Consider the following 18,437-nt stretch of genomic DNA (forward strand, 5'->3'; position numbering starts at 1 on the left):
ATCCAAATGCCTTTCAAATGTTGTAATTGAACCACCGCTACCTCTGACAATTCATTTCACACACGAACCACCCTCTGCGTAAAAAAAAGTTGCCCTTGCTGTCCTTTTTGAGTCTTTTTCCTCTCACCTTAAAAATATACCCCCTGGTTTTGAATTCCCCCACCCTTAGGGAAAAGACACTTACTATTCACCTCATCTTTGCCCCTCATGATTTTATAAACCTCTGTTAGGTCCCTCCTCAACCTCCTAGACTCCAGTGAAAAAAGGTCACAGCCTGTCCAGTCTATAAATCAAACCTTCTGGAAACATCCTGGTAAAAAGAGGTGAGTTTTTAAGAATTGTACGAAAGGAGGAAAGCAAAGAAGGCGAGGGGTGTAGAGAAGGGGGATACACAGAAACTCTCCACTGAAGAGCAGAGATCTTGGGGGGGGGGGGGGGGGGGTTGTAGGGCTGGAGGTGATGACAGAGCTGGAGACGGGCAAGACCATACAGGGATTTAAAATAGAGTTGAGAATTTAAAACTCAAGTTGTTGCTGGACTTACTGAATTTGGAAACAATGCAATCAGCAAACACAGGAACAAGACCTGCCATGGACTTTGGATCAGCAGAGGTTTCAAAAGCTTCTAGTTTATGGAAGGTAGAATATGGGAGATCATGTAGGATGTGGGCATCACTGACTAGGCCACCATTAATTGCCCATCCCTAACTGCCCTGAGGGTAGTTAAGATTTAACCAATTTACTGTGGGTCTGGAATCACATGTAGGCCAGGTTGGGAAGGCAAGAAAATCACGTGAGTTTTTACAACAATCCACAATGGTTTCATGATTAGACTCTTAATTCCAGATTTATATTGAATTCAAATTCCACCATCTCCTGTGGCAGGATTTGAACCCAGGTCCCCAGAACATTACCTGGGTGTATTGTCTGGCGACAATACAAGTAGTCCATCGCCTCCCCTGAACACATTGACATATTGTGGTTTAGAGGTAACAAAGGTTTCAGGGGCAGCTGAGCTGTTGATATTACACACGGGAAAATCAGCACTCTCATTAATGGCACATACTGAAGACAGGGCCTCATATCAGAGGTAAGGCCACGAGAACCACAAGAACTTGGAACAGGAGTAGGCCATTCAGCCCTATTGAACCTGTTCCTACATTCAATAGGATCATGGCTGATCTGACATTCCTCACGTCCACTTTTGTGCCCTTTCCCTGTAACCATTGATCCCCCGACTGATCATGAATCTATCGATCCCGGTTTTAAATGTCACGTGAAAGCTGTGAACAGAGTAGTTTAAACTCAGACTGTTACCCGGAGGGGTCACGTCGAACTTGGGGACTAAAAACAATGGCTCCACTCTTCACAATATTTAACTGGGGGAATGTTTTATTTTAGATTACATTACAGTGTGGAAACAGGCCCTTCGGCCCAACAAGTCCACACCGACCCGCCGAAGTGCAACCCACCCATACCCATACATTTGCCCCTTACCTAACACTACAGGCAATTTAGCATGGCCAATTCACCCTGACCTGCACATCTTTGGACTGTGGGAGGAAACCGGAGCACCTGGAGGAAACCCACGCAGACAAGGGGAGAACGTGCAAACTCCACACAGACAGCCGCCTGAGGCGGGAATTGAACCCGGGTCTCTGGCGCTGCGAGGCAGCAGTGCTAACCACTGTGCCACCGAGCCGCCCACTATTGTTTTGTTTACCCGATGCTGGAAATGGGCAAATTATGAATGACAGAGGAGTCAGGAGAGATGTGGTGTTCAGGCATAGCTGGATACCATCAGTATAGGTGCCAACCACCAGCAGCAACGGTTAGACAAATAAGAATGGATGAAGCTAAAAGCAGACCCTCCCAGAGGGTAGAGTGATGTTGGAGAGGGTCGGTACTGCGGTTAACCATGATCCAGGCTGTCTGCAGGTCAATGAGGGAATGTTTACCCCTGTCACCATTACAAAGGATGTCAAGCATGACCTTGATAAGAACTGTTTCAGTAACGTGGCAGGGACGGAAACCAGATTAGAGGACTTTAAACGTGGAAGTCTGGAAAAGATGGGAATGGCTAATTTAACAATGTTACATCCAAACCAACGCTTCCATTGGTGCGATAATAACAGAACTGTTTTTTATTTAGAAGATTCTCAGCAACATTCTGAGCAAGAAGCAACAAAATTAACACAAGGACACTGCATTTGCTACAATGAGCCTGCTCCCAAAAGGAGGCCATCTGGTGTTCAATTAACTGTCTGCAAGGGGCAATATTGGAAAGGAATGATCCAATTCATAGCGAGAAGAGGGAAAACTCAGACTGCTTGGTACAAACAAACAAGGAACAGAGATGGGCTACTCGGCCCTTCGAGCCTGCCCCACCATTCAATAAGATCATGGCTGCTCTAATTTCAACCTCAACTCTACATTCCTGCGTATCCCCAACTACCTTTCACCCACTTGGTTATCAAGAACCAATCTACCTCAGTTTTAAAAATATTTGATGATTCTGAATCCAGTGTCTTTTGAGAAAGACACACAACCCGCCGAGAGAGAAAAATCTCATCCTCATCTCTGTCTTAAATGCGCAACCTCATACTTTGAAAATATGACCTGCTAGTTCCAGATGATACAAGCTGTATTCAAATAACACCCGTGACATAGTTAACTATATCAAAGTGCTTCACATGAACATAATAAGAATTATTTTTAAAAATCACAAGAGCAAAATACAGATTAGGACAAGTGACCAAAGACTTGGTCAAGAGGGGTGTGCTCAGGTAGAAGTACCCTCCATTCCCACAGCCAAGTCTGCGTTCACTGCAATTATAGATGTCTTCATGACAGATGAAACACTTCTCCCCATCACCACTCAGTCCCATGTAAATCTTCCCAGGACAGGGACAGCATGTGATTACAATCAGAGTAAAGCTCTTTCTACTCTGTTAAACTGAAAGTGAAGCTACCTCGACACTGTCCCCAACAAACACTGCCAAGACAGACACGGCATTGGGTTAGACACAGAGTAAAACCGGACAACGACCTCCTTCAGGCCCAGCTACTCGCCCAGCTGAAACTCCCTCTACATTTTCCCATTCAAACACTCTCAGGACAGGGACAGCACGGGACTAGATACAGAGTAAAATTCCCTCTACACTGTCCTCCCATCTAACACTCCCAGGACAGGGACAGCACAGGACTAGATACAGAGTAAAATTCCCTCTACACTGTCGCCCCATCAAACACTCCCAGGATACACTGTCCCCCCATCAAACACTCCCAGGACAGGGACAGGACGGGGTTAGATACAGATTAAAGCTCCCTCTACACTGTCCCCCCATCAAACACTCCCAGGACAGGGACAGCATGGGACTAGATACAGAGTAAAACTCCCTCTACACTTTCCCCATCAAACACTCCCAGGACAGGGACAGCAGAGGGTTAAATAAACAGGAGCACTTCTTCCATTCTGCCTGACATTCAGGATGTTCTACACCAGTCCTCAAGGATAATTCAGGAGTGAGACTATTATCTGGTACTGAATTCACACTTCCTAATGGGAATGACAGGAACAGAAAATCATGTAGTGAAACACAGACAGACAAAACACACACAATGCACAACAGAACCAGAACTTTATTGGGATCAAAGACATTTAAATGACAGGAGACATTGTTCCTGCAATGATCCGAATGTCAGCTGAATAACTTTCTCACTCAAACCGGTTTCTCCGGGGACGCAATGTCCACCTCAATGCTATCTGGTCAGTTCTTCTGCATTCATTCAGAGCTGAGTTGTTGCTGACCACATGGGTGGCCTGGGGTTAAGAGGTTAGAGAGTAAAGGTCAACTTGGGTTGAGGGCATCCTGTATCATGCCAGTGAGGTCAAGGATCAGGGTCCTTCTGTTCCCGTTTGGTGATAGCTCCAGGAAGACGGTGTTCCTATGGTGACAGAGCAGGGGTCATGTTGTTTCTGCCTGCTGCTGCTGCTGGGTGTCCAGTGCTCGATGCAGTGCCACCACTCCACAGGTCAGCAGGACATTCCGAACAACCACCTCCTTCAGGCCCAGCTGCTCACCCAGCCGAAACTCCTTTGCCATGCCAGCTAGGCCGACGGCCAGGCTGCCCAGGATGCCGTACAGGTTGGTGGTGACGAGGCAGATGGTCAGGACAGAGAGGACAGGAGCAGCAATGGCCAAGCTCACCGCGGTCTCCCGGCCCTCCTCAGCTAGACCACCACAACAGCCGGCGATCAGGATGCCGACAGCCGCTGCTGAGTTCGCCGCCAGATGGTCACCATTGAGCCAGTGGAAGCCAAAGGAGACGAGCGGCAGCCCGATGACCATGGAGAGCCAGCTGACATCCCGCAGGCTGACTGTCAGGAGGACAGAGGGCTCCTCAGTGTATGAGTGGATGGCACTCAGTGCCGCTGCACTGGCCTGCATCAGGAAGCCAGTGGCACACCCCAGGTTTACCTGAGAAACAAGGCACAGATACTGGAGATAGTCTGGAGTCCTCCACTTGCTCTAACACTTCCTGCTTCTACTTTTAGTTTCAGTTTAAATAGTCTTTCTAACAGACTCAAATTAGAGTTTCTTTTCTCAGGCAGCCTTGGCCTTAAATCCAGGCATCAGAAACAGGGACTAGGGTTAGTGTTTGGATTAGGGTTTGGTTAGCCCTCACTGTGGAGCTCTTTGTGACCATGGTATCGCTTCCCTGAAGGGTTTTTACGCCATTTGGTAAAAATATCTCTTCTCGACTCACCTTCTGCTACTTTTTTTAAAACCTGATAGTTTGGTCATGCAGAACTTGAGGGTATTGCTGAGAAAATACACTTTGTTGAATCTTTTCCTCTTGTACTCATCAGGACAATTCACAAGAATACCAATTCAAAGGGGAAAAACAAAGTTTACCACATGACAGGAGAATGCTGATTGCCTGGAACATGGTCTCTGATTGCCATGGAGAATGCATTAGTTAATGTACATTAAACAGTTAGCTGTCAGACTTTATTTAAATGTTAAACTAGGCAGGTAGACATTCTTGATGAAGAGGAGAAAGTGAGGTCTGCAGATGCTGGAGATCAGAGCTGGACATGTGTTGCTGGAAAAGCGCAGCAGGTCAGGCAGCATCCAGGGAACAGGAGAATCGACGTTTCGGGCATAAGCCCTGAAGAAGGGCTTATGCCCGAAACGTCGATTCTCCTGTTCCCTGGATGCTGCCTGACTTGCTGCGCTTTTCCATTCTTGATGAAGAGCCTCTGCTCGAAACGGCGATTCTCCTGCTCCTCAGATGTTGCCTGACCTGCTGTGCTTTTCCAGCACCACACTTTTCAACTCTGACTCTCCAGCATGTGCAGTCTTCACTTTCTCCAGGTTGTCTCTCCTGGTGAACTACCTGCTACTCTGCCTAGCACACAAATATGTGTAGTATTTGAATTTCAGTGCCAGTGTGATGCCTTAGGATTTGATTTATTGTTGTCACACGTACTTGATGAAAGTAAAAAGTTTTGTTTTGAGAGCAGTACAGGCAGATCTTAATATACAAGGACATACAGATCATAGGGTGATTGAACAGAGCAAAGCATATAGGGTTATGGCTGCACAGGAGGTGCACAAAAGCACAGTTTATATTAGATTTGAAATTTGAGAGGTGTATTCCACAGTCTAATAACAGGGGGGAAGAAGCTGTTCTTCAATCTCATGGTGCATGTGCTTAAGCGTTTGTATCTTCTAGGAGACAGTCAGGACTGCAGATAAGCCATTCCTGATGAAGGGCTTATGCCCGAAACATCAATTCTCCTGCTCCTCAGATGCTGCCTGACCTGCTGTGCTTTTCCAGCACCACACTCTCGACTTTTGTATCTTCTGCTTGACTGAAGAGGTTGGAAGAGGTATCTTTGATGATGTTGGCTGCTTTTCTGTGGCAATGGGAAGTGTAAGTGTTGGGAGATTGCCTTCCATGATGGTCTGGGCTGAGTTTACAACTTTCTTTAGTTTTTTTTACGGTCCAGAGCAGTTGCCATACCAGGCTGTGATGCACTTGCATAGAATGCTTCCAATGGTGAATCTGTAAAAATTGGTGGGGCCCTTGTGGACATGCCAGATTGGCAGACGGTATCAAACAGCACACACCTTCAACTGTTTACAACAAGCAGGGTACTGAGTGTACTCAATCAGCTTATACTTGCAAAACCTGCATCCCAATGTCCAATATTAGATGTGATTCTGCAACCAATTACTGACAACCAATTTACAATTGTCAGTCAGGTCTGCAGCGTGTATACATGAGCTCCATGTACTGTATTAATACAAAGCGCCCTGTTCATTATAGGCAGGATGTGGAGGTGCTGGTGTTGGACTGGGGTGGACAAGGTAAGAAGTCACACAACACCAGGTTACAGTCCAATGGGTTTATTTGGAACTGCAAGCTGTTGGAGCGCTACTCCTTCAGAACAAAAGCTTGTGATTTCAAATAAGCCTGTTGGACTACAGCCTGGTGCCATGTGACTTCTGACCTCATTACAGACAGAAGGAACATGAAAAACTCACTGCGCCTGTTTCAACTCATCACAATAAGTGACATCCATTCACTGGTTTGTTTCTCAGGGCAATCTCTCAACCAACTTAGCTTAAAATTTAAACAAATCTTGGCAGTTAACTGTCAGCCAGCATTCAAGATTGCATTTTCCATAGTATTGCCTCTGTAAATCAGTTTCACTCTCTAACCAATCTGCATTCTCCTCTCATGCAGAATAAAAATTGATTTTTCCCTTGAATTAGTATTCTTGCAAGATGTCCTGATGAGTGCAAGATGAAGAACTTTGATACAATGTGTGTTTGCTCAGCAATACTGAAGCATCTTAAACCTATGCTGCCTGGTTACTGCTGAGGGGAACAGATTTTCCGATCTATCCTACTGAAGTCCAGGACCCCATAATGTGCTCAATTGAGCAACTGCACTTGTAGGCTCTTAGCCAGCAGTGATGGGAGGGAATGCTAAAATGGGACAACCCTGGGATTGGAAGTGAGGGCCCTCTAAATATGGGTACATTTTTTTTTGCTGAAAATGTGTTGCTGGAAAAGCGCAGCAGGTCAGGCAGCATCAGGGAACAGGAGAATCGACGTTTCGGGCATGAGCCCTTCTTAGGAATGAGGAAAGTATGTACAGCAGGCGAAGATAAAAGGGAGGGAGGAGGGACTTGGGGAGGGGCTTTGGAAATGCGATAGGTGGAGGGAGGTCAAGGTGAGGGTGATAGGCCGGAGTGGGGTGGGGGCGGAGAGGTCAGGAAGAAGATTGCAGGTTAGGAAGGCGGTGCTGAGTTTGAGGGATTTGACTGAGACAAGGTGGGGGGAGAGGAAATGAGGAAACTGGAGAAATCTGAGTTCATCCCTTGTGGTTGGAAGGTTCCCAGGCAGAAGATGAGGCACTCCTCCTCCAACCGTCGTGTTGCCATGGTCTGGCGATTTTTTGGGTAGCCTGTGTCTAGTACAATGAGCTCCGAGTTCCAGTTGTTGACCCCAACAGAGCCTAAAAGTGTCAGGTATCTGAGCTGTACGTTTTGTCTGTATCAGTGTTTGGGTTAAAGACCCACCCTGGCCAAATGCCTCTCCCTCCTGTGCCCCCAGTTATCACCCTAGGGTTGCACCAAGCATTAAAATGGGCTCACAACAGAAGCCGGCTAGGGAAGCACTGGTCCACATCCTTGATAATTTCATACACTCAAATTAGATCTCTCCTCAGCATGGTCAGTTCCAGAGATAACAAGCTCAACCTCTCCAATCCTTTCTCATTGCTTAAACACCCCCCGCCCCAGTCCCGTTATCATTCTCTCAGTGTCCTCTGTATTCTCTCTGGTGCAGCCACGTTCCTCCTGTAATGTAGTAGTGATCAGGTGCTGTTAGGACTCACCTTATGGGCACGGCAAGTTGCCATCAATGCCGTAGTACACAGCAAAAAGCTGGTGATCACCACAGCCCACTCCCTCTCCTTGGGCACCAACTTCCCACTTGCCATTGCTGATGTCCGGAATTCCAAATTTGGGAAAGCACAAAGGCTCTGATTAGTAAACCTCTTGCAAGTCCAAGAAGTTCCAGCAGAACACCCTTTCAATTCTGTTCAAAACAATAATCCAGGAACAAAAACAGTGACCATGAAGATGTTAGCTGTCTTTATGAACCCAAATTGTTCAGTAAAACCCATTTAAGAAAGGAAGTGAATCATCCTGATCCAGTCCAGGTCCTTGTGAGATCCCAACGCTGTCCAACTCAAAACTGTCCTCAGTTATGTTTGGAGCAGACTGGGGGAAGGTTGAGGAGTGAGAGGATCAGGGGCGGGGAGATTGGTTGAGGGGGTTCAGGGGATAGGGTAAGAGCATGTTGGGAGTTAGGGAGAAGAATGCTCAGGGGGGTATGTTTGAGTGGGTGTAGCTGGGGAGTATGTGAGGGAGTTAGTGCAGTTACCACACATGGCCACCGGGGGGACCCAGATCACAAATCAGGGTCCGAGCGACTGTTTCCATGGAGACGGGTTAGCCCCGCCCCCTCACTCGAGCCCCGCCCACCCCTCCCCCGAGCCCCGCCCCCCTCACCCGAGCCCCGCCTCCTCACTCGAGCCCCGCCCGCCCTTCCCCCGAGCCCCGCCCTTCCCCCGAGCCCCGCCCCCCCCACCCGAGTCCCGCAGCACATACGCAGAGCTCCGGCCCTCACCTTCCCAGTCCCGGCCACCCCGCTCCTCTCAGTTTATTTCCCCCCTTCGGCCCGGTCTCCCTCAGTATCTTGCAGCCAGCTGCTGTCGGCGCCGCTCCCGCTCCCTGCAGCCGCCTTCTCTGAGGAACCACCGCTAACGGCGGCGAACCGCCAAAGGCCGCCCCAGCTAACAAGGAGCCGTAGAGCGGTCCGATGGTTCTTCCCATTCCCAGTGTGGAGCATCGGCGCCCTCCTGCGGCCAGGAGGAGCAGAGCGCAGTCCGTTGGAGCCCTGGTTCGCAGCGCCCTCTCCTGGAGGCGAACGGCAGAAACAAACTGAGCTGAGGTTCACGAGGCGAGGGGTCATGGAAAGGTCAAAGTCTTGGAGACTATTCAGCTCATCAGATGGCACAGTATGCTAGGATTTAGGATTGTACCTGATATAACCCCACACAGGCCTGTCAGCAAGTTACCCCTTATTTACACAGACCTGGTTCGATTTCCTCAGAGTGAGCACAGCCCCGACCCGCCTGTTTCTTTCTGTCAGCCAGGACTCCCCAATTGGACCAGATTAACAGCCCCAATCAGGGCACTCATATTCCATGAGGTCCGCCTGACTGATCTAATTATAGTCAACTGCGATTACTTTCCTTTTCAGTTTAATAGTCCAACTCTCTTTTGAATAACATAATTGAGTCTGCCTCCACACACTCTTTAGCAGACTATTTCAGAGGTCAAAGTATTTTCAATCATTACTCATAGAGATGTACAGCATGGAAACAGACCCTTCGGTCCAACCCGTCCATGCCAACCAGATATCCCAATCCGATCTAGTCCCACCTGCCAGCACCCAGCCCATATCCCTCCAAACCCTTCCTATTCATATACCCATTCAAATGCCTTTTAAATGTTGCAATTGTACCAGCCGCCACCACATCTTCTGGCAGCTCATTCCATACATGTACCACCCTCTGTGTGAAAAGGTTGTCCTTTAGGTCTCTTTTATATTCCCCTCTCACCCTAAACCTATGCCCTCTAGTTCTGGACTCTCCGACCCCAGGAAAAAGACTTTGCCTATTTACCCTATCCATGTCCCTCACAATTTTGTAAACCTCTGTAAGGTCACCCCTCAGCATCCGACGCTCCAGGGAAAACAGCCCCAGCCTGTTCAGCCTCTCCCTGTAGCTCAAATCCTCCAACCCTGGCAACATCCTTGTAAATCTTTTCTGAACCCTTTCAAGTTTCACAACATCTTTCTGATAGGAAAGAGACCAGAATTGCACTATTTATCTTATCTATGCCCCTCATAATTTTGTAAACCTCTATAAGGTCTCCCAAAAACAATTTGTAGAGACTATTCCTTCCAATCATTTGCAGTAAATTCTTCATATGGATAAATTTGCAACTTAGATTAGATTACTTACAGTGTGGAAACAGGCCCTTCGGCCTAACAAGTCCACATCGACTCTCTGAAGAGCAACCCACCCAGACCCATTCCCCTATATGATTCCTCAACCGTTCCAGAAACTTCCATCGGCCTCCGAAACCAGTCCGGCGCCATTACACACGCGGCCGCTACAGCGCCCGCGGCAATAGCCGCAGACGCCGCCGACGATGACGTCACATCCGCCCCCACCGACCTCGCAACCTTCATGATCGCGGCCCAAACAACCGCCTCCGGAATCGCCGCACAGACAACCTGCTCTGCGATCGTCATGAAGACAATCACCAACAGATTGGCGACCTCCGTGGCTACGGGGAAGAACTCTGTCTGCGTGGTCGCCGCAGCTACTTCCGCCCCCAGTGACGTCAGCAATCTACGTTTGGACCACATCGCCGCATGTGTCTCCGCCCCCCCGCCGCGTTCCGTCACCGCGCCTAACCCCGCCCCCAAGCCACGTTCCGCCACCACGCCTAACTCCGCCCCCCGGCCGAGTTCCGTCACCGCGCCTAACCCCGCCCCCACGCCGCGTTCCGCCACCACGCCTAACTCCGCCCCCCGGCCGAGTTCCGTCACCGCGCCTAACCCCGCCCCCACGCCGCGTTCCGTCACCGCGCCTAACTCCGCCCCCCGGCCGAGTTCCGTCACCGCGACTAACCCCACCCCCCCGCCGGTCTCTATCACCATGTCCAACTCCGCCCCCAAGCCGACCTCTGTCCCTGCCCCCAGGCCTAACCCCGCCCCCACATCCAGCTCCAGTCCCACACCAGGTCCTAGCTCCCCGCCCTGCCGTGTGTTCACCATCCCTCCGGACCTGCCCCTCTCTGAGGATGAAAGATCAGTCCTCAGCAGAGGTCTCACCTTCGTTCCCACACGTTCTCGGGTCAATGAATTCAATACACGGAGTGACACCGAACAATTCTTCCGCCGCCTTCGCCTCCGTGCCTTCTTCTTCAATCAAGACTCTCGCCCACCCTCTGACGACCCCTTCTCCCACCTCCAACACACCCCGTCCACCTGGACACCCCGTGCTGGCCTCCTACCTGCCCTCGACCTCTTCATAGCAAACTGCCGCCGCGATATTAACCGCTACCTGAACTCCCACACTCCCCCCACCCACTCCAACCTCTCACCCTCGGAACGCGCAGCCCTCCACTCCCTCCGTTCCAACCCCAACCTCACCATCAAACCAGCTGACAAGGGAGGCGCAGTAGTAGTTTGGCGCACCGACCTTTACACCGCTGAGGCCAAACGCCAGCTCGCAGATACCTCCTCCTACCGTCCCCTTGACCATGACCCCACCCCCCACCACCAAACCATCATCTCCCAGACCGTCCATAACCTCATCACCTCAGGGGACCTCCCATCCACCGCCTCCAACCTCATAGTCCCACAACCCCGAACCGCCCGTTTCTACCTCCTGCCCAAAATCCACAAACCTGACTGCCCCGGACGACCCATCGTCTCAGCCTGCTCCTGCCCAACCGAACTCATCTCTGCATACCTCGACACGGTCCTGTCCCCATTAGTCCAAGAACTCCCCACCTACGTTCGTGACACCACCCACGCCCTCCACCTCCTCCAGGATTTCCGCTTCCCCGGTCCCCAACGCCTCATCTTCACCATGGACATCCAGTCCCTGTACACCTCCATCCCCCATCACGAAGGACTCAAAGCACTCCGCTTCTTCCTTTCCCGCCGTACCACCCAGTACCCTTCCACCGACACCCTCCTTCGACTGACCGAACTGGTCCTCACCCTGAACAACTTTTCTTTCCAATCCTCCCACTTTCTCCAAACAAAAGGAGTAGCCATGGGCACCCGCATGGGCCCCAGCTATGCCTGCCTCTTCGTAGGGTATGTGGAACAATCCATCTTCCGCAACTACACTGGCCCCACCCCCCATCTTTTTCTTCGCTACATTGATGACTGTATCGGCGCTACCTTGTGCTCCCACGAGGAGGTTGAACAGTTCATCCACTACACCAACACCTTCCACCCCGACCTCAAATTCACCTAGACAGTCTCGGACTCCTCCCTCCCCTTCCTAGACCTTTCTGTTTCTATCTCAGGCGACCGAATCAACACGGACATCTACTACAAACCTACCGACTCCCACAGCTACCTGGACTACACCTCCTCCCATCCTGCCCCCTGTAAAAACGCCATCCCATTCTCCCAATTCCTTCGTCTCCGCCGCATCTGCTCCCAGGAGGACCAGTTCAAAATACGTACAACACAGATGGCCTCCTTCTTCAAGGACCGCAATTTCCCCCCCGACGTGGTCGACGGTGCCCTCCACCGCATCTCCTCCACTTCCCGCTCCTCCGCCCTTGAGCCCCGCCCCTCCAACCGCCACCAGGACTGAACCCCACTGGTCCTCACCTACCACCCCACCAATCTCCATGTACAGCGCATCATCCGCCGTCACTTCCGCCACCTCCAAACAGACCCCAGCACCAAGGATATATTTCCCTCCCCTCCCCTATCAGCTTTCCGTAGAGACCACTCCCTCCGCGACTCCCTTGTCAGATCCACACCCCCCACCGACCCAACCACCACTCCCGGCACCTTCCCTTGCAACCGCAGGAGGTGCAACACTTGCGCCCACACCTCCCCCCTCACTTCTCTCCAAGGCCCCAAGGGAAACTTCCATATCCGCCACAGATTCACCTGCACCTCCACCCACATCATCTACTGCATCCGCTGCAGCCTCCTCTATATTGGGGAGACAGGCCGCCTACTTGCGGAGCGATTCAGAGAGCACCTCTGGGCCACCCGGACGAACCAACCCAACCAACCTGTGGCACAGCATTTCAACTCCCCCTCCCACTCCACCGAGGATATGCAGGTCATTGGACTCATCCACCGCCAAACCACAACAACCCGACGGTCGGAGGAGGAGCGTCTTATCTTCCGACTGGGAACCCTCCAACCGCAGGGGATGAACTTGGACTTCACCAGTTTCTTCATCCCCCCTCCCCCCACCCTGTCTCAGCCGGATCCTTCCAGCCCGGCACCGCCTTCCTGACCTGCAGTCTTCTTCTTGACCTCTCCGCCTCCACCCTACTCCGACCTATCACCCTCACCTTGACCTCTTTCCACCTATCACATTTCCAACTCCCCTCCTCCAAGTCCCTCCTCCCTACCTTTTATCTTCTCCTGCTGAACACTCTCTGCTCATTCCTGAAGAAGGGCCTGTGCCCGAAACGTCGAATCTCCTGTTCCCTGGATGCTGCCTGACCTGCTGTGCTGTTCCAGCAATAAAGTTTCAACTTTGATCTCCAGCATCTGCAGACCTCACTTTCTCCCCTATATTTACCCCCTCACCTAACACTACGGGCAATTTAGCATGGCCAATTCACCTGACCTGCACATCTTTGGACTGTGGGAGGAAACCAGAGCACCCAGAGGAAACCCACGCAGACACGGGGAGAATGTGCAAACTCCACATAGACAGTTTGCCCGAAGCGGGAAATGAACCCGGGTCTCCGGCGCTGTGAGGCAACAGTGCTAACCACTGTGTCACCGTGCCGCCCTTATCCATGTCCTTAGTGGGCTTGTGCAAAACCTATAACATATTGGGGTAGCATATTAGCATCGCAACCTCACAGCACCAGGGACCCAGGTTCAATGCCAGCCTCAGATGGCTCTGGAGTTTGCGTGTTCTCCCTATCTGCATGGGATTCCTCCCACAGTCCAAAGATGTGCAGGTTTGGTGGATTGACCGTGCTAAGGGTCGGTGTGGACTTGTTGGGCTGGAGGGCCTGTTTCCATACAGAAGGGAATCTAGTCTAAATGCACAGGGATGGGGTGGTTCTGTGGAATACTCTTTGGTAGGTCGGTGCAGACTCAATGGGTCAAATGGCCTCTTTCTGCACTGTAGGGATTTTATGCAACTCTCTATGTCTGATTTCTTGCACATTCTCCATTATGAAAGGGACATTTTGCTCTCGTGTTCAGTACTGCAGTGCTTATATTTTCACACATATCTCTAAATTGAGTTTGCATGAAATCCCCCCATTTCACTGTATTTTAGCTAGTGTTCCCCCTTTCCATTCCTTATCCATTTTTCCATTACCTTGTCTTATAATTCTCTTTTCTTTATATGTTATTGTAGACTGACTATATCTAGTTACCAAGTCTTCAAAGTATAAGATGAAAACGTTTTTCCTGATTCCATACTTTGGCAAGTCCATTACTACAGCTTGTTAAGGTCTCTTGCCAAAGAAGACACTGAATCCTACATCCTTCGGTGGGATTTCTAACCTAGGAGAGGCTGGATATGAAAAACGCCATTGTAGTTTTCATGTATTTAACCTTTGTTCCTTCAAACTGCTATGTCCTGATGCAAATAACGTTTGCTGAATGCATTGATTCGTGGACTTATTTCTTGCTGAGGAACTGTTACAAAGTTCATGTTGTCTAAATAGCTAATCCAGTAACTTCTCAGGAACCTGGCGGTGTTCCATGTACAGCTATATTCGAGCCTTTTTCAAGGATGGCCTGCTCAACTGTAAGGATATTTGACTTCATTCTACAGCTGTGCTGACCATGAGGTTTAAACTGGGTACTTTACAGGGAATTACAATGCCTTTAGTGAATTCAGAATGTTGTCACCTCCAAACGTGATGGAGCTAGAAGTCTCAAATTTCTTAACCTTACTTTGGGTCTTATGATAGAAAGAACCTGGTTAAAAAGATTTCTAATCAACCCCATACACTGTGGACACGCATCCACTGTCCAATACAAACTAGGTACATTCCCTTGAGGAATAAAGATGGTATGTCCAAAACTACAGTACCCTGTATTACTAAGGATATTGACAAGAAAATAAAGAAAGACAAAGGAGGCATATACTGCATTAAGAACGGCAACGGAAATCAGAAAAAGTATCTCAAATGCAGGAGATGCTAAGGCTGCAATAAAGAAGACTAAGAGGAAGCCCGAGGAAAAGATGGCAGGTTGTGCTAAACAAATAGTAAAATGTTCTTCAAACATATTAACAGTAAATGATTAGTGAAGGATAGAGTAATCCAAGCAAATCAGTGAGACAGACAACCAAGACACCTTCCTTTGTAGATAGTGTTTATTGATTACACAGTCTTACAGCTCCCTCCACCCCACAGTGCTTCCTTTGTATTGTATATGTGCTCAGACAATTAATAGACACCACCTTCTTCTTAGAACAAAGTGAGGTCTGCAGAGTCGAGAGTGTGTTGCTGGAAAAGCACAGCAGGTCAGGCAGCATCCGAGGAGCAGGAAAACCAACGTTTTGGGCCGGAGCCCTTCATCAGGAATGAGGCTGACAGCCTTGGGGATGGAGAGATAAATAGAAGGAGGGGTGGGGCTGGGAAGAACGTAGCTCTTAGCTACCTTCTGAGGATTCCTGATGAAGGGCTCCAGCCTGAAACGTTGATTCTCCTGCTCCTCGGATGCTGCCTGACCTGCTGTGCTTTTCCAGCAACACACTCTCGACCATCTTCTTAACCTTAAATAAAGAGATGAACAAACTTAACAACATGATTGACCAGGTGGGAACAGGCAGCAAGTGTTAGCCTGTTAAAGAAGTTATGGATAGAGAAAATCAGGAACTACTGTCTCTTTAGCCTCACATCAGTATTGGGCAAAATGCTGGAATCCATAATTCAGGGACCTTTAGAGGGAAATCAGTTTTTTTTTTATTTATTTGTACAAATTAGTTTTATTGAGGTTTTAACCACCTGTTTAAATAATGGAGAGCTAATGAATGTGGTGTAAGTGAGGACTGTAGATGCAGAAGATCAGAGTCGAGAGTGTAGTGTTGGGAAAGCACAGCAGGTCAGGCAGCATCTGAGGAGCAGGAGAATTGACGTTTCGGGCATAAACCCTTCATCAGGAATGAAAGGCTTATGCTTGAAACGTCAATTCTGCTGCTCCTCGCATGCTGCCTGATATGCTGTGCTTTTCCAGCACCACACTCTCGATGATAATGAATGTGGTGTGTTTAAATTTTCTAGCTGGCAGTTCTGACACATTTCTGCTGAATTTCAGCAAGTAGGAACACAGGCGGCCTAAGTGCACAAAGTTAGCAGCTCAAGAACAGAGCATGTGCTCTGCAATTCGCTAAGTGATGGAATTCAGTGGGAGGGAAGGATTACTTTGATCTTTTACAAAAAAAGAAGTGGTCTGACAGACGGAGCTGAAGACTAGCAGCGCAGTGTAAGAGCCAAACCCTAGAAGCATAAACGAGGTGAGAAGATTGGTGAGTGTTGGTGATTTACGACAACAATAGTCACCCAAGGCTGGTATTGAACCCAGCACCCTGGTGCTGCGAAGCAGCTGTGCTAAGCACTGAGCCATCCTTTGAATAATAGATCCATGGTTCTTGCAAACTGTATGAGTGAGAGCTCATGGCATCATTGTACAAGGGACATTCAAGTGGAGGTTGTAAAAAGGAATGATGTGGTAGTAGGGGCTGCACAGATAGGGCTACAGATACTGTTCTCAGCAGCCCATTCTCTGTATATAGCCCAAAGGCCATGCTGCCTGCTCAGTTCCATGGTTATCTGCTCTCGGCTGGAAAGGAAGGAAAGAACTCAGTTGTTGTGATCCATGGAAGTACCAAAGGCATGGGTGCAAGGAATGAAGTTCTGCCACTGGGAAGGAGGGCAGCTAAGGGCCGATTTAACAAGCAGAAGTGGAAAGATGTCTGAGCCAGAAATTAGATCAGAGTTGTATCGGTGGCTGAAAGATTGCCATTAGAAAAATAGGTTTCCATTCTCAGGCACTGACACCAGCCTGTTCAAAGTTGAAACTTTATTGCTGGAACAGCACAGCAGGTCAGGCAGCATCCAGGGAACAGGAGATTCGACGTTTCGGGCACAGGCCCTTCTTCAGGAATGAGCAGAGAGTGTTCAGCAGGAGAAGATAAAAGGTAGGGAGGAGGGACTTGGAGGAGGGGAGTTGGAAATGTGATAGGTGGAAAGAGGTCAAGGTGAGGGTGATAGGTCGGAGTAGGATGGAGGCGGAGAGGTCAAGAAGGAGACTGCAGGTCAGGAAGGCGGTGCCGGGCTGGAGGGATCCGGCTGAGACAAGGTGGGGGGAGGGGGGATGAAGAAACTGGTGAAGTCCAAGTTCATCCCCTGCGGTTGGAGGGTTCCCAGTCGGAAGATAAGACGCTCCTCCTCCGACCGTCGGGTTGTTGTGGTTTGGCGGTGGATGAGTCCAATGACCTGCATATCCTCGGTGGAGTGGGAGGGGGAGTTGAAATGCTGTGCCACAGGTTGGTTGGGTTGGTTCGTCCGGGTGGCCCAGAGGTGCTCTCTGAATCGCTCCGCAAGTAGGCGGCCTGTCTCCCCAATATAGAGGAGGCCACACCGGCTGCAGCGGATGCAGTAGATGATGTGGGTGGAGGTGCAGGTGAATCTGTGGCGGATATGGAAGTTTCCCTTGGGGCCTTGGAGAGAAGTGAGGGGGGAGGTGTGGGCGCAAGTGTTGCACCTCCTGCGGTTGCAAGGGAAGGTGCCAGGAGTGGTGGTTGGGTCGGTGGGGGGTGTGGATCTGACAAGGGAGTCGCGGAGGGAGTGGTCTCTACGGAAAGCTGATAGGGGAGGGGAGGGAAATATATCCTTGGTGCTGGGGTCTGTTTGGAGGTGGCAGAAGTGACGGCGGATGATGCGCTGTACATGGAGATTGGTGGGGTGGTAGGTGAGGACCAGTGGGGTTCTGTCCTGGTGGCGGTTGGAGGGGCGGGGCTCAAGGGCGGAGGAGCGGGAAGTGGAGGAGATGCAGTGGAGGGCACCGTCGACCACGTCGGGGGGGAAATTGCGGTCCTTGAAGAAGGAGGCCATCTGTGTTGTACGTATTTTGAACTGGTCCTCCTGGGAGCAGATGCGGCGGAGACGAAGGAATTGGGAGAATGGGATGGCGTTTTTACAGGGGGCAGGATGGGAGGAGGTGTAGTCCAGGTAGCTGTGGGAGTCGGTAGGTTTGTAGTAGATGTCCGTGTTGATTCGGTCGCCTGAGATAGAAACAGAAAGGTCTAGGAAGGGGAGGGAGGAGTCCGAGACTGTCCAGGTGAATTTGAGGTCGGGGTGGAAGGTGTTAGTGTAGTGGATGAACTGTTCAACCTCCTCGTGGGAGCACGAGGTAGCGCCGATACAGTCATCAATGTAGCGAAGAAAAAGATGGGGGGTGGGGCCAGTGTAGTTGCGGAAGATGGATTGTTCCACATACCCTACGAAGAGGCAGGCATAGCTGGGGCCCATGCGGGTGCCCATGGCTACTCCTTTTGTTTGGAGAAAGTGGGAGGATTGGAAAGAAA

At 50.1% G+C, this 18,437-nt stretch overlaps 1 protein-coding gene and 1 long non-coding RNA gene across 3 annotated transcripts in view; one reads left to right on the plus strand and one right to left on the minus strand.

Moving 5' to 3' along the window:
• Window positions 1-18,437, plus strand: part of LOC148150033 (uncharacterized) — a 38,265-nt gene that overhangs the window by 3,460 nt on the left and 16,368 nt on the right. The gene's annotated exons all lie outside the window — the stretch shown is intronic.
• On the minus strand, window positions 3,624-8,966 carry LOC122550208 (transmembrane protein 276-like). The gene is made up of 3 exons (XM_043690969.2): window positions 8,714-8,966; window positions 7,917-8,119; window positions 3,624-4,480 (listed from the first exon to the last, which is right to left on the minus strand). The coding sequence occupies exons 2-3, from the start codon at window positions 8,019-8,021 to the stop codon at window positions 3,968-3,970; spliced, it is 618 nt and encodes a 205-aa protein (XP_043546904.1). The 5' UTR covers window positions 8,022-8,119; window positions 8,714-8,966; the 3' UTR covers window positions 3,624-3,967.

The sequence above is a fragment of the Chiloscyllium plagiosum genome, unplaced genomic scaffold, assembly GCF_037043375.1.
Source record: "Chiloscyllium plagiosum isolate Xiang-an unplaced genomic scaffold, Cpla_swu_hap1 HiC_scaffold_5, whole genome shotgun sequence".
Lineage (NCBI taxonomy): Eukaryota > Metazoa > Chordata > Chondrichthyes > Orectolobiformes > Hemiscylliidae > Chiloscyllium > Chiloscyllium plagiosum.

Excerpts from the sequence above, each read along its gene's own strand:
- LOC122550208 (XM_043690969.2), bottom strand. The coding sequence starts at position 8,021 with ATGGCAAGTGGGAAGTTGGTGCCCAAGGAGAGGGAGTGGGCTGTGGTG. Across the intron at positions 4,481-7,916 it reads CAACTTGCCGTGCCCATAAG|GTAAACCTGGGGTGTGCCAC; the intron begins GTGAGTCCTAAC and ends CTTGTTTCTCAG.